The 16,887-nt window shown below is 41.2% G+C and overlaps 1 protein-coding gene across 1 annotated transcript; it reads left to right on the plus strand.

Moving 5' to 3' along the window:
* The first annotated feature begins 519 nt into the window (after positions 1-519).
* Positions 520-15,987, plus strand: LOC122550296 (biotinidase-like). Its single transcript, XM_087987259.1, has 3 exons — positions 520-805; positions 4,166-4,315; positions 13,741-15,987. Exons 1-3 carry the CDS (start codon positions 593-595, stop codon positions 14,911-14,913), a joined length of 1,536 nt encoding a protein of 511 aa, XP_087843385.1. The 5' UTR covers positions 520-592; the 3' UTR covers positions 14,914-15,987.
* The last annotated feature ends 900 nt before the right edge of the window (positions 15,988-16,887 follow it).

The following is a 16,887-nucleotide window of genomic DNA, read 5'->3' on the forward strand; positions in this document are numbered from 1 at the left end:
CAGCATGACCTCATGGTTCCGAAGCACCATCCCCCTACTAACAAAGGCTAACATACCAGATGCCTTCTTAACAACCTTATCAACCTGGGTGGCAACCTTGAGCTGAACTCAGAAGCATTGCATTTAGAATATTGAAGCTAAGACTTTTGGCAAAAAAATTGACGAAATGCTGCTTGTCATTTATAACTATCATATAGAACATCAACAAATGCATTTTATATTTTGCAACAGTTCTCATGATTTGATGTTAAACCCAAGTAAATAATACGTATTACTCTTTCACTCATTAACTGAATAACCATTAGGAAACTATTAAAATACTGCAGCAAAGCGCGACATGTAGACTGCGTTTACTAGTCAGCACCAGTAGCTGTTCCACACGGTATTCCCACAGTCCAAATGGTATTCTCGTTTAAAGACTACAGTCCAATTGTGCACAGTGACTAATGAGTGTTTGCTGATCATTTCCGACCCCGCCTCTTTCGCAGAATACTGTACATATTTGACGTGACTGTTGAGCAACGTTTTAAGGTGCAAAAATCGAAGTCTCGTACTTCCGTGTAACGTTGCAGTAAAACCTCCACGTTCAGGTATGGAGGTATTTGCCTTGAGGAGCTTGCTATTGGGGTGGCAGTGTTTGGTATTGCCGGTGTGGGGGCTGGCTGGTTACACCGCAGCGGTCTATGAGCATGCAGCAGTGTTGAATCCACCCCGCAAAATCCCTTCCACACGCCAGGGGGCGCTGAGACACGTGAAGAAAAACCTGGATATCTATCGGGAACAAGTCTTTGCAGCAAGTAAACAGGTAAATGGAGTTTGATCCCTTCGCCCCAACACTAAAGCATTTTCTGGCCTTTGAAGTCGTGGCTTCATCATATTCCGATAATAATAAGGGGTCAGTGAAACAAATGCAGACGGTTATAGCAAAATATTCTGAGAAGAATAACAACATTTGAGCCAAACTTTCACATTGTAAAATATTTAATGTAACTTTGCGTCCATATTAGGGTTGCCTCTGGGACAGCGTCCAAGGAAAAATGAAGTTTATTGCTCAATGCAAAATATCAGCAAGATGCCGGGAGAACAACTTTGGTCTCCTCTGGTGTCTTTACTGGGGCCTGAATTACTGTCTCACTCTGTATTCAGCAGTGCACGAAATTTATTTGTATGATCACAGAATACTGTAATGCAGCGACAAAAATGCATTTAATTCATTACACCCTTTGAAGGATTGATTCTAATTCGCCTAACTCCCTTGCTCTTCCTCCAATATGTTTATTGCAATTTTCACCTTGGATTAATTATCTGATAACTATATTGAAGGTGGTTATTTGATTGCTCCCTTTCAGATAGTGCTTTGATCTGAAACGCAATGTAACTTGTTTTGTGGTGAATGCCTTGTCTTTTGCCAATTATTCTAAATGTGTGTCATCTAGCTACAGACCTCCTACTAGAAATAGGAACAAAAACTGAAATTGCTGGAAAGCTCAGCAGGTCTGTCAGCATCTGTGGAGAGAAATCAAAGGGTCACTGGCATTAACTCTGCTTTCTCTCCACGAATGTTGCCAAACCTGCTGACATTTTCCAGCAAATTCTCTTTTTGTTTCTGATTTCCAGCATCCACAATTCTTCAGTCTTTTTTTTTGACCTGCGGAATTCTTTTTAACTTTTCACTGTATAAAACTTTGTCAAGATTTTGAACACCTTACTCTGAACTTCACTGCCCCGAGGAGATAACTCCAGCCTCATTAGTCTCTCCATACAACTACAGTCTTCAGGCCAGGACCTGCCCCTCACTTGCTGGGCACTGCTGCTACTGGATGCTTCATTCTTCATCCTTCCCTCGGCCACTCTCCTGGTTTTAATGAAAGAAGAAGAGAAAGTGCAATAGTAAAAAGAAGGAAAGAACAAAGAAGACACCATCTGCAGTCCTCACTTTCACTGAGTTGATTTTAATCTCAAAGAGGAAAGAAAGCAGACAGCAATGTACAAGCCCCAGGCTCAGCCCTGTTACTCTGCTGCTATCTATGTTCCTGCTCTCCTCAGACCCCATTAATCCCTTAGCTGCTATAAACCTATTATTTTTCTTAAATATATTCAATGACTGGATGTCCATAGACTTCTGTGATAGAGAATTCCACAGGGTGACCATGCTCTGAGTGAAGAAATGTCTGAGCAAATTACTGAAGATTCTAGAATCTGACCTGTTGGTCATGTTAAATTGCCCATAGTGTTAGGTGCATTAGTCAGAGGGAAATGGGTCTGGGTGAGTTACTCTTCAGAGGGTCAGTGTGGACCTGTTGGGCTAAATGACCTGTTTCCACACTGTAGAGGAATCTAATCTGAAAACAAAAAAATGCTGGAGAACAGTGGAGAGTCCAGGTGAGTGTTTAACAAAGCTGACGTGAAGTGTGGAGGGGACGACATTTTGCAATGCTGGGGGAAGGGGTGGAATTCCGGGGGAGAAATGGTGTTGACAGTGCAGATTAAATGTTTGGAATGCGAGAATGGCAGAACAATACTGTCAACTTGGAAAGAAAATACACTGGAGTTGGTGGAGGTGAGAGAGGACATTGATGACAGAGAATGAAACAAGTTAAGCTAAAATAAAGGGAGAGTTGTGAACCCATCCCATTTCTTCCCTTTCTTTTAGCTGTACTTATCTATCCCCCAAGTGTAGACTCACCAAGAACTGCAGTAAGCCATCCATACTCCTGTACTCCAACCCTCTCGCAATGAAGGCCAATGTACTATTTCTTCCTAACTGCTTGCTGCATCTTAATGATCAGTGTACAAAGACACCCAGCTCCTTTGTATAATGACATTCCAACGTCAGCCAATCTACCTTTCCTCCTGAAGTGGATAACATTTCACATTTTTAATTGTTGCGCTGAATCTGCCGCGCATTTGTCCACTCTCTCTGAAGTCTCTCGAGGTCTTCCTCAACACTTACACTCCCACCGAGGTTTGAGTCATCGATAACTTGGAAACATTGCACTTGATTGCCTCGTCTAAACCATTGATAAATTTTGTGAATAACTAGGACCCAATGCCTGCAGTAACCCAGTTGTCATTTCCTTCCGCTTTGAAAATGACCCATTTATTCCTACTGTCTGTTTCCTATCTGCTATCCAGTTCTCAATCCATTTCAGTATACTATCACCAATCCCATGTGCATTGATTTTGCACTGTTGCCTGTTGGGCAGGAAGTTATCAAGCTTTCTACAAATGAATATGATAATAGTTTATTTGGCATGGACAGAGGTCTTGCAATCTCTGGATAACCTCAGCACCATCCTACCAATTTTATTTGTTTGTTCATGGGATGGGGACATCACTGGCATAGTCAGCATTAATTGCCCATTGCTAATAGCTCTGGAGAAGGTGGTAGTGAGGTACCTTTTTTGAACTTGTGAAGTCCTTGGAGTTTAGGGGCACCTACTGTAAGGGAGTTCCAGGATTTTGACCTAATGACAGTGAAGGAATATTTCCAATTCAGGATGGTGTGTGGCATAGAAGAAAACTTTCAGGTGGTATTAATACCAAGCCGAAGGTCCTTCTCGGTGATAAATATTTGCTAGATTTAGTTTGTGCTATTGGAGGAGCCTTGGTGACTTACTGCAGTGCATCATGGAGATGTTACACCCTGCTTTACTATATGCTGGCCTGGAGGAAGTGAATGGCATCATATCTACAAGCAATCGAGCAGGCACTCCCCCTGGGTGGTGTCAAGCTTCATGACTGTCAATGGAGCTGCAGCCATTCAGGCAACTGGGGAGTCTTCCATCACTCTCCTGACTCGTGCCCTGTAGAAGGTGGACAGGTTCAAGGGAATGAGGAGGTGAGGAGAAAGTGAGGGCTGCAGATGCTGGAGATCAGAGCTGAAAATGTGTTGCTGGAAAAGCGCAGCAGGTCAGGCAGCATCCAAGGAACAGAAGAATCGACGTTTCGGGCATAAGCCCTTCTTCAGGAGGTGAGGAAGTGAGTTAGGTTCCTAGCCTCTGAATCTCTAGCTCTTAGAAATGATATATTTGCATGGCTGGTCCAGTTATATTTCTGGTTTATGTTAACTTGCAGGAGATGGATGCTTAAGAAATTTGTATTTTAGAGTGTTCTTTATAATTGCAATTTTGCTAATGCATCAAATTATTATTATGATTTATAGGGAGCCAAGATAATTGTATTTCCAGAGGATGGTCTCCAAGGCTTTCAGTTCAACAGGACTTCCATTTTTCCGTATTTGGAACCTATTCCAGATCCTAATGTTGTTCACTGGAATCCCTGCCTGCATCCAACTGTATATAATGGTACAGAGGTAGGAGCTGTACAAAGATCAATTTGTTACATCTTATGAATTCTTACAGCTTTTATGATTCGGAGATGCCGGTGTTGGACTGGGGTGTACAAAGTTAAAAATCACACAACACCAGGTTATAGTCCAACAGGTTTAATTGGAAGCACACTAGCTTTCGGAGTGACGCTCCTTCATCAGGTGATTGTCACCTGACTCAGGACAATCACCTGATGAAGGAGCGTTGCTCCGAAAGCTAGTGTGCTTCCAATTAAACCTGTTGGACTATAACCTGGTGTTGTGTGATTTTTAACTTTGTACAGCTTTTATGGAACTCTTATTACATATAAGTGGACAACACTGATGCTATTTTATCAAGGAAACTTTGCAAATGGTTGGCATGTATTATTTGAAATACTAAGATTTGAAGTGCTGGTGTTGGACTGGGGTGGATGAAGTTAAAAACCAAATTATAGTCCAACAGGTTTATTTGAAAGTACAAGCTTTTGCAGTGCTGTTTCCTTGTCAGGTGCTTCCAAATAAACCTGTTGGACTATAACCTGCTGTTGTGAGGTTTTTAACTTTGAAATACTAAATTCACTTTATAAATGTCTATAAATTTTACAGGACAGTCTCTATAGAAATTCCTTGTTGGAGCCTATGACTTTTTGAGAGGGCCTACACATGCAGAAGGATGATTTACCAGATTTTGTTGAAGAAAAAGGCCAAGATATGCAATTATTGCACTGCTTCCAGTTTTAATGTGGTTTAGTTTAGTTCCCATCCCTCGTGACACACATGTTCATCGAGCTACTTCATATTGATATGGAACTTCGTATTGTACAGTTTCACTGATGTTAGTTCTACAGAAACAGAAAGATTAGGAGCTGCAGTAAGCCATTCACCCCACTCAGCCCACTCTGCCATTCAAAATGATCGTAAACAGTGTGTTTCAGTTCTCTCCTTCTACCCTGTGATGATTAACATTTGGAATTTTACAATGGTATTGATTTCGATGGGGTAACATTGCTAAATCATGCTACGGGCATGCGAGCTTTCTTGCTAGGAATATGCATTGGGCATTGGGCATTAAGGTGCACACCCTTCCATAATGGATAGAAACATTACAGAAGTTCCAATATGCACTTGCAGCAGGAAATTTGGTCCAACGATTTAATTATTAATAGAAGAACAATATGCTAAGGACATTAGCATAAGTAAAAGCCTTTCAAACAAATGAATGAATATTCACCTTCAAAAAAATTAACATTCCTACTCTCTTTCCACGAGGTCTGACTATAGTGCAATTCTCTTGTTTTAAATTTTAGATTGCTAACATGTACCAATTTTATAAAAATAATTTCTCAAGTTTTGGATTTTATCTCTCCTATTCAATTTGTTGTCAAGTTATTTTTTGAAAGTGGCATTAACTTGGTTTGACGCGGGTTGAGTCTCATTGGTTCCATGCCCTGTCACAGAAATGAAGTGGGAATGCAGTGAAGGATGAGAATTTCATTGCACAACTTCATACATCCCAGCCCAATTCCAAGACAGGAAGAATGAGGCAGTGCTACATTTAAAAAGCATCCTTTTAAAAGTGGTTTTAGTAATCCATAATTTGTAGAGATGCACTTTAATGTTTAGCCATCCTAAAAATGTTCATTTTAGACACGGTATAAATCAGATGTCCAGTTTTAACCCTGCAATTTCTACTATCATGATCACATTTTTTCTCTACAATAATTGCAATTTTGCTAATGCATCAAATTATTATTTATGTTTTGCGCTTGATTCAGCAGTTTTTGTTTTAACTGTTTCGTGTTAATATGTAGCAAGTCCTGGAACAGAGGTCTTCATCAACTCTCAGTAACAAGTCTGGGACTTCGAGATCCAAATAAAATTGTGTTCCTTTCTTGAATAATAATTAATAATATTACACTTTTTATTAAATATAAGAAGAATTAGTAACATTTCATATAGTTAAAAATAAGAGGCGAGTCCAAAAAGAAGGATTTAAAAAGCACAGAGACAGATCAGTCTCTGAATTATTCATGAAGAAGGGATGGTTGAATGTTGCAGCTCTTGCACTGGTGGTTATTGTCAAAAAGTGTGATGCTAGAAAAGCACAGCCGGTCAGGCAGCATCTGAGGAGCAGGAGAGTCAACGTTTTGAGCAGAAGTTCTTCATCAGGAATGTCCTGATGGGGGTGTGGAGGTGATTGGTTATGTTAATGCTGGCGAACAGTGGTCTTCATGATCTTTTAGTTTTGCAGATTCTCTCTTTAGTTGAGATTTTCTAATTCTGAAGCCTTTTGACCATAATTGAATTTCAGCATTCAGGGTGAGACAGAGTCCTTTATTCTCCTGTTTCCTTTTGTCAAACTGGGTCACAGCACTCTGGTGAGAGAGGGTCTTTACCTGTAACACTAGAACATAGAAAAATACAGCGCAGTACAGGCCCTTTGGCCCTCGATGTTGCGCCGATCCTAACCTACACTAGCCCACTATCCTCCATATGCCTATCCAATGCCCGTTTAAATGCCCATAAAGAGGGAGAGTCCACCACTGCTACTGGCAGGGCATTCCATGAACTCACGACTCGCTGAGTAAAGAATCTACCCCTAACATCTGTCCTATACCTACCACCCCTTAATTTAAAGCTATGCCCCCTCGTAATAGCTGACTCCATACGTGGAAAAAGGTTCTCATGGTCAACCCTATCTAAACCCCTAATCATCTTGTACACCTCTATCAAGTCACCCCTAAACCTTCTTTTCTCCAATGAAAACAGCCCCAAGTGCCTCAGCCTTTCCTCATACGATCTTCCTACCATACCAGGCAACATCCTGGTAAATCTCCTCTGCACCCATTCCAGTGCCTCCACATCCTTCCGAGAGTATGGCGACCAAAACTGCACACAATAGTCCAGATGCAGCCGCACCAGAGTCTTATACACTAGGACAGCTACAGGATAATTTCCTGACTATGACTTCACAGTCTGCTTCCGATCAAACCCAGGTGAGTGCAAAGAACAGTGTTCGGTCCCATTAATTCAAATAAAGGAAAATGCTAGTAATTAAGTGCCACCAATTCAGAAATACCCGTTTCTTTTCATTTACAACCACAAAGATGTAGGTGCAGGAGCTGAAGGAGACCATTCAGGCCATCGAGTTTGCCTGCCATTAAACAAGATCATGGCTGATCACATAACCCTTGACTGCTTTTTGCTTTCTCCCATAATCCTTGATTCTTTCCACCTCAGCCTTCAATATCTTTCACAACCAGCCGCAACAACCCTCTGTGGCAAAGAATTCTACAAATTCACAATCCTGTGAGAGAAGAATTCTTCCTCCTTTCTATCTTGAATGTGTTATCCCTTATTCCGAGATGATGCCTTTTGCTGCTCAGCTGTCCCAAAGGGGAAATAACCTCTCCGCATCTATCCTGTCAAGTCATTGAATCAACAAAGTCGTCTATCATTCTTCTAACTTCCAATCAGTAGAAGCCAAAATTTACTTGACCTCTCCTCAAAAGACAGTCCTTCCATATCTGATATCGGCTAAATGAAGCTTCAGTGGACTGCCTTCAATGCCAGTATATCCTTCCTTAGATAAGGAACCCAATACTCTTTGTTCACAATATTCCAGCTGTTGTCTGAGTATTGCTTGGGTTATTTTAGCAAAACCTCACTAATTTTATACTCCATTCACTCCAAAATAAAGACCAACCTTCCATTCCCTTCCCTGTTACCCACTGAACTTAGATGTTCACTTTTTTATGATTCATACATAAGGACTCCCAAGTCAAACTGTTTTGTAACTTTCTGCAGTCTTTCTTTCTTTAAATAATATTCAGCTCCTCTACTCTTCCTGCCAAAGTGCATAGCCTCACATTTTCTGACGTTATATTCCATCTGCAAAGTTTTTGATCAGTCATGTAACCTGTCTATATCCCTCTGCAGACTCTTTGTGTGTTCTTCACCACTTGCCTTCCCATCTATATTTGTGTCATGCACAAACCTGGCTACAGTATATTAACTTTGCTTATATGAGTCATTAATGTATATTGAAAATAATAGTGGCCCCAGCACTGATCTCTACAGCAGTCCACTAGTTGCAGGTTGTCATCCTGAAAATGTCCCCCATTAATCTCAATACTACCTTCTGTCAGTTAGCCAATCCTCTATCTACATTAATATATTACCTACAAAACCACAGGATCTTACCTTATTAAATAGCCTTATGTGCAATTCCTTCTTTCGGAGAATTCAAATATATTACGTCCACTGCTTACCCTTTATCAATCGTACTTGTTAATTAGAGTCATAGAGATGTACAGCATGGAAACAGACCCTTCGGTCCAACCCGTCCATGCCGACCAGATATCCCAACCCAATCTAGTCCCACCTGCCAGCACCTGGCCCATATTCCTCCAAACCCTTCCTATCCATATACCCATCCAAATGCCTCTTAAATATTGCAATTGTACCAGCCTCCACCACTTCCTCTGGCAGCTCATTCCATACATGAACAACCCTCTGCGTGAAAAAGTTGCCCCTTAGGCCTCTTTTATATCTTTCCCCTCTCACCCTAAACGTATGCCCTCTAGTTCTGGACTCCCCCACCCCAGGGAAAAGACTTTGTCTATTTATCCTATCCATGCCCCTCATAATTTTGTAAACCTCTATAAGGTCATCCCTCAGCCTCCGACGCTCCAGGGAAAACAGCCCCAGCCTGTTCAGCCTCTCCCTATAGCTCAGATCCTCCAACCCTTGCAACATCCTTGTAAATCTTTTCTGAACCCTTTCAAGTTTCACAACATCTTCCCGATAGGAAGGAGACCAGAATTGCACACAATATTCCAACAGTGGCCTAACCAATGTTCTGTACAGCCGCAACATGACCTCCCAACTCCTGTACTCAGTACTCTGACCAATAAAGGAAAGCATACCAAATGCCTTCTTCACTATCCTATCTACCTGCGTCTCCACTTTCAAGGAGCTATGAACCTGCACTCCAAGGTGTCTTTGTTCAGCAACACTCCCTAGGACCTTACCATTAAGTGTATAAGTCCTGCTAAGATTTGCTTTCCCAAAATGCAGCACCTCACATTTATCTGAATTAAACTCCATCTGCCAATTCTCAGCCCATTGGCCCATCTGGTCAAGATCCTGTTGTAATCTGAGGTAACCCTCTTGGCTGTCCACTACACCTCCAAGTTTGGTGTCATCTGCAAACTTACTAACTGTACCTCTTATGCTCACATCCAAATCATTTATGTAAATGACAAAAAGTAGAGGTTCCAGCACCGATCCTTGTGGCACTCCATTGGTCACAGGCCTCCAGTCTGAAAAACAACCCTCCAGCACCACCACCCTCTGTCTTCTACCTTTGAGCCAGTTCTGTATCCAAATGGCTAGTTCTCCCTGTACCCCATGAGATCTAACCTTGCTAATCAGTCTCCCATGGGGAACCTTGTCAAGCACCTTCCTGAAGTCCAAATAGACCACATCTACTGTTCTGCCCTCATCAATCTTCTTTGTTACTTCTTCAAAAAACTCAATCAAGTTTGTGAGACATGATTTCCCATGCTCAAAGCCATGTTGACTATACCAAATCAGTCCTTGCCTTTCCAAATACATGTACAACCTGTCCCTCAGGATTCCCTCCAACAACTTGCCCACCACCGAGATCAGGCTCACCGGTCTATAGTTCCCTGGCTTGTCTTTACCGCCCTTCTTAAACAGTGGCACCACGTTTGCCAACCTCCAGTCTTCCGGCACCTCACTTGTGACTATCGATGATACAAATATCTCAGCAAGAGGCCCAGCAATCACTTCTCTAGCTTCCCACAGAGTTCTTGGGTACATCTGATCAGCTCCTGGGGATTTATCCACCTTTAACCGTTTCAAGGCATCCAGCACTTCCTCCTCTGTAATCTGGACATTTTGCAAGATGTCACCACCTACTTCCCTGCAGTCTATATCTTCCATATCCTTTTCCACAGTAAATACTGATGCAAAATATTCATTTAGTATCTCCCCCATTTTCTGTGGCTCCACACAAAGGCCGCCTTGCTGATCTTTGAGGGGCCCTATTCTCTCCCTAATTACCCTTTTGTCCTTAATATATTTGTAAAAATCCTTTGGATTCTCCTTAATTCTATTTGCCAAAGTTATCTCATGTCCCCGTTTTGCCCTCCTGATTTCCCTCTTAAGTATACTCCCACTTTCTTTATACTCTTCTAAGGATTCACTCGATCTATCCTGTCTATACCTGACATATGCTTCCTTCTTTTTCTTAACCAAAACCCTCAATTTCTTTAATCATCCAGCATTCCCTATACCTACCAGCCTTCCCTTTCACCCTGACAGGAATATACTTTCTCTGGATTCTTGTTATCTCATTTCTGAAGGCTTCCCATTTTCCAGCCGTCCCTTTACCTGCGAACATCTGCCTCTAATCAGCTTTCGAAAGTTCTTGCCTAATACTGTCAAAACTGGCCTTTCTCCAATTTAGAACTTTAACTTTTAGATCTGGTATATCCTTTTCCATCACTATTTTAAAACTAATAGAATTATGTTCACTGGCCCCAAAGTGCTCCCCCACACCTCAGTCACCTGCCCTGCCTTATTTCTCAAGAGTAGGTCAAGTTTTGCACCTTCTCTAGTGGGTGCATCCACATACTGAATCAGAAAATTGTCTTGTACACACTTAAGAAATTCCTCTCCATCTAACCTTTAACACTATGGCAGCCCCAGTCGATGTTTGGAAAGTTAAAATCCCCTACCATAACTACCCTATTATTCTTACAGATAGGTGAGATCTCCTTACAAGTTTGTTTCTCAATTTCCCTCTGACTATTGGGGGGTCTATAATACAAACCCAATAAGGTGATCATCCCTTTCTTATTTCTCAGTTCCACCCAAATAACTTCCCTGGATGTATTTCCAGGAATATCCTACCTCAGCACAACTGTAATGCTATCCCTTATCAAAAATGCCACTCCCCCTCCTCTCTTGCCTCCCTTTCTATCCTTCCTGTAGCATTTGTATGCTGGAACATTAAGCTGCCAGTCCTGCACATCCCTGAGCCATGTTTCTGTAATTGCTATGATATCCCAGTCCCATGTTCCTAACCATGCCCTGAGTCACCTGCCTTCCCTGTTCGGCCCCTTGCATTGAAATAAATGCAGTTTCATTTATTAGTCCTACCTTGTCCCTGCCTGCCCTGACTGTTTGACTCGCTTCTGTTCTCAGCTGTACCCGTCTCAGATCGATCTCTTTCCTCACTATGTCCCTGGGTCCCACCCCCCCCCTCACCTTACTAGTTTAAATCCTCCCAAGCAGTTCTAGCAAATATCCCTGCCAGTATATTAGTCCCCATGTAATTTAGGTGCAACCGTCCTTCTTGTATAGGTCACCTCTACCCCAAAAGAGATTCCAATGATCCAAAAATGTAAATCCTTCTCCCATACACCAGCTGCTCAGCCATGCATTCATCTGCTCTATCCTCCTGTTCCTGCCCTCACTAGCTCGTAGCACTGGGAGTAATCCAGATATTACTATCCTTGAGGACCTCCTTTTTAAATTTCTGTGTAACTCTATGTATTCTCCCTTCAAAGTCTCAATCTTTTCCCTTCCAGTGTTGTTGGTTCCAATGTGGACAATGACCTCCTGCTGGCCTCTCTCCCCCGTGAGAACATTCTGCACCCTCTCTGAGACATCCTTGATCCTGGCACCAGGGAAACAACACACCATTCTGCTTTTTCTCTGCTGGCCACAGAAACATCTGTCTGTACCTCGGACTACAGAATCCCTAATACAAATGATCTCTTGGAAGCCGACATACCCCTCGTTGCATTAGAACCAGTCTCAACACTAGAAACTTGGCTGTTCGTGCTGTGTTCCCCTGAGAATCCATCACCCCCTACATTTTCCAAAGCAGCATACCTGTTTGAAATGGGTATATCCACAAATGACTCCTGCACTAGCTGCCTACCTCTCTTACCCTTCCTGGAGTTAACCCATCTATGTGACTGTATCTGAATCTTTCCCCCCTTCCTATAACTGCCATCCATCACATACTGTTGCTGTTGCAAATTCCTCATCACTTCTATCTGTCTCTCCAACTGACCCACTCGATCTGGTAAGATTCGCATCCAACAGCATTTATGACAGATATAATCCGCAGTAACCCTTAAACTCTCTTTAAACTCCCACATCTGACAAGAAGTACATATCACTGCAAAGGTCATTTTTGCTCCTTCACAATCTACAGAAAATAACAGCCAAGTTTCTGGTATTGAGACTGGCTCTAATGCAATGAGGGGTAGGTCAGCTTCCAAGAGATCATTTATATTAGGGGATTCTGTAGTCAGAGATACAGACAGATGTTTCTGTGGTCTTATTCCTCTACAAACACTGCCCAGGTTAAATTAATAACTATGGCTTAAATTTTAAGTTTAATCAAGAGACTTATCTCCAAAAACATATAATCAAGAAAGAATCCACTATACTCACTACTGTAGCCTTTCTCTTGGACAGACTTAAAACAACAATTAACTTATCTGATTCTGTGATGTGAACTTCACCCAAAGTTCCTCCAAGATTAGTTGTGAATTTCACGGTTTGTTAATTTTCCCAGATGCACTCCGATGTCCAGCGATACACAAATTCAAACAGCAAAGGCGGTAACTGTGCAGGTTCTCATTCTCTCTCTCTCTCTCTCTCTCTCTCTCTCTCCTGCACTGTCCTCACCATGTGCTTCCTTTGTCTGCTGTTCTCCCTTTTAAACTGCTGTTGTTTTGACTTTTTTTCCCCAAAGTTCCAAAACAATGCAGCAGCATATAAAACAGTAATTGCTGCTCCTGGAATTCGAGGAAATCACCTCCAACCCCTAAGATACCTCAAAAAAAAGGAGCAGCTCTTACAGCCAGAAATTTTTCCCGTCTTCCAGCTTGGGTTACCCAGATTCTTCAATGACTTCAAATAAATTGGTGAGGCATGATTCTCCTGAGAATTTAGTCTCTTGTGGCACAGTGGTAGTGACCCTAACTCTGACCCAGGAGATCCAGATTCGAGTTTGATCTGCTCCAGAGGTGTGTTTATAACAACATCGCTGAACAGGTTGATTTGAAGAGTATCTGCATCCAGAGCATCAGAAAGCATGATCTGAAAGGTAAGATTGTGTTTAACTGCTCCTCCAATCCACTTTCCCTATTCTTTCAGCGATCCACCTGAAATTTGCTCTGGTATTCTCTGAATTATAGCTTAATACGGGATTGAGTCACTGTTTAGTTAAGTAAACCATAGCCTTAAATACCCTCTGGCAAGGAATGAGAGGTCTTTTTCACAGAGAAAAGCATCAAATAGTTTCTTATTCTTTAATTCTGTTGAAGTAAAATGTACATTTATTCTAAAATTCACCAATGTTTTCATATCTATTGTAGGTGCTTCATCAGCTGAGCTGTATGGCAAGGAATGGCAGTATGTACTTGGTTGCAAACATGGGAGAGAGACAAACCTGTGGGCAAAGCGATCCCAAATGTCCACCCGATGGAAGATATCACTTTAACACAAATGTGGTTTTTGATGCTGAAGGCACTCTCATTGCAAAATACCAGAAATGGAACCTTTACTTTGAATATGCTTATGACACACCCAAAACAGTGCAACACGTCATCTTTAATACATCATTTGCTGGAAGATTTGGCATCTTTACTTGCTTTGATATATTGTTCTATGAGCCAGCAGTAAGTTTAATTGAGAATTATGGTGTAAAACAAATTGTATTCCCTACAGCCTGGATGAACCAGTTGCCCCTCTTATCTGCCGTACAGTTTCATCAAGCATTTGCTACTGCATTTGGGATCAATCTTTTTGCAGCCAATCAGCATCATCCGGAATACAATATGACAGGAAGTGGTATCTACACCCCATTAGATTTCCCCTATTATTACAACTCCGAGAGCAGTGAAGGTAAACTTCTTGTAGCCGAGGTCCCTATAATCACATCCCGTCAAAATCACAGCCTACAACCTGAGGTGACGGCAGCGCTTCTTGAAGGGGACAATTATTTTGAAGCTTTTGTCCTTCAGAAGAAGGGAGAAAAGCAGGAACAAATTGGCCCAATGGAAAGAAATGATCCTGGTGATATTTTTCATAATATCATGATGTATGATAATTACACATTTATCTCTTTGACAGGTTTAAAAGGTAATCTGCACATCTGTTCCAATACCCTCTGTTGCCATGTAGCCTACAAACGTAGCAGTTATACAGACGGTAATCTGTATGTATTAGGAGCCTATGATGGGCTTCACACAAGGCATGGCACTTATTACACACAAGTGTGTACCTTGGTGAAGTGTGCAGGCTCCAGTTATGACACGTGTGGACAAAGTGTTACAACTGCCTCTGATATCATAGACTTTGGATTATGGGGGAATTTCAGCACAACCCATATTTATCCAGAAATATTGGCGGATAAGATGAAAATTTATCGTGCAGATACCAGAGGATGGGCTGACAGTAATTATTATATGACCAAGAAGGGGATGTCAGCAGGTCTTGTCACTGCAGCACTCTATGGAAGGTGGTATGAGAAAGATTGTTGTTGTTGAGTTCTCTGTCTGAATGTAGCTGTTAGTGATAATTCACTAAAATACAGGAATCTTACATATCATTTTACGATGAAGTGATCAAAAAAGGGGTTTCTGAGTATTCCTCATCCAGGTTGAGAATTGCATCCTATACTGTTGACAGAATATTTACTAACTGAAAGCAGGGATGTTTAGGAGTCCCAAGTACAGAAAACATTAAAAAGCCAGTGGACAGGTCCCAAAACATGTAATAGGCCAATGGAATGTTGACCGTTATCTCAAAGTTTGTGGAATATCAAGGATGGAAATAATAGTCCTATTACATACTGCCCTGACTCTACCCCATTAACAGTCCTGCCAACTTTCCTAAGCGATAACTTGGGAAGGATATATTTTTATTTCAGGAGGTATGGTGCTGGTGCTGGTGCTAATGGTGTTAAAGAATGAGGATAGATTGTACTGTCAAACTTTGTATTCTTTTTGAATTTAGAAAATGAAGGTGCAAAGTAATTGTAATGTTTAAGATCATTTAAAAGGACTGTTAGACTAGATCAAGTGAAATAAGATATTTCCTCCTTTGCTGGTGGTACCCAGAACAAGGCAACACAATCATAACCTTAGAGGCAGGCTGTTCAGGCGTCATGTCAGGAAGAAATCTTGACAGAAAGAAGTGAGAAAGTATGAAACTCCCCCCAAAAAAGGTAAAGTCACCTGAAAATTTCAAAATTCTGATTGATTAAAAAGACCATGAGATATAGGAGGCAAATTAGGCCATTCAGCCTATTGAGTCTGCTCTGCCATTCGATCATGGCTAAGTTTTGCAACACCATTCTCCTGCCTTCTCCCTGGAACCTTTGATGCCCTTACTAATCAAAAACCTATTTGTCTTTGTCTTAACTACACTCAATATTTGTTAGGTAAGCTATCAAGACTTCAAGATGAAAAAGATGGACTTAAGATACACATCATCCACAGTCTAAATGAATGGGCAGAACAGACTGGAAGGATTGACTGTCCTACTCCTGTCACTGTGTCCTCTGATGCTTAGGATTGAAAGAAATTATAAAGTCAATTAAACAGCATAATTGTAAACAGCTTGTACAGGCTTTATGCTTTTGTGCTGTGATAACTTTAAATATTTCCAATACATTTTCAGTACTTACAAAGCAGAGGCAGGAAATAGTATACAACTATACAACTTATTACCTTCTGAGCTCAGGATATGAATAAGTGAATGAGGTAAATATTCTATTGTTAATACAGGTAAATCCTCAAAGCAAATGTCTTTTTGCATGATAAATGTGTTGCTTTTATCTTTTCAATTTTACCACTCCAGTTGTATTTGAGTGCTTCTGGAAATTGATCTTGCCAGGGTTGAATATATTTCTGGAATCAAAGTGTGGAAACATCAAAGACAGGCCTTTCAAAGAGTGAATACATACAAATACTAATATCTTACATTGCTTACATCTGCATGAAACCATCGGGCATCTAATTATATGTTTAACTCACTGCCAAGATACTTCACCTCGGCTTGTGTTGGAGGGAGCGCGTGAAATGTAAGCTTTGACCAAGAATTAGATTTTCTGACACGCCTACAGATAGATTTGCCTGAGTTTTGCTTCAGCAAATTAGTTTTTATTACAATGGGAAAGATATGTGATCCATGTCTGTGCTTAACCAGGGGAAATCAATGGATACCAATAGGACTTGTAAGCTGTAATGATAAACACTTCCCAAAATGTTGTAGCATCATCTCCTGCATTGTTTTTCTTAAAGAAGAAAAGGTACCTTACAGTAAAGTTCAGGAAATAGGTTCACTGACCTATTTCTCTGGGGAACTTATTTTTCATTTAATTTTTGGAGATAAATGGAAACATTTGCCATAATACTGCAACAAAATATTGACATAAATAGTACAAAATTGAATACAAGCGCAATGGGAACAGTTTTCCTGTGACAAGCATTTTGGCATCACGTCTAACATGTTACACA

This window comes from Chiloscyllium plagiosum, unplaced genomic scaffold (genome assembly GCF_037043375.1).
Source record: "Chiloscyllium plagiosum isolate Xiang-an unplaced genomic scaffold, Cpla_swu_hap1 HiC_scaffold_5, whole genome shotgun sequence".
Lineage (NCBI taxonomy): Eukaryota > Metazoa > Chordata > Chondrichthyes > Orectolobiformes > Hemiscylliidae > Chiloscyllium > Chiloscyllium plagiosum.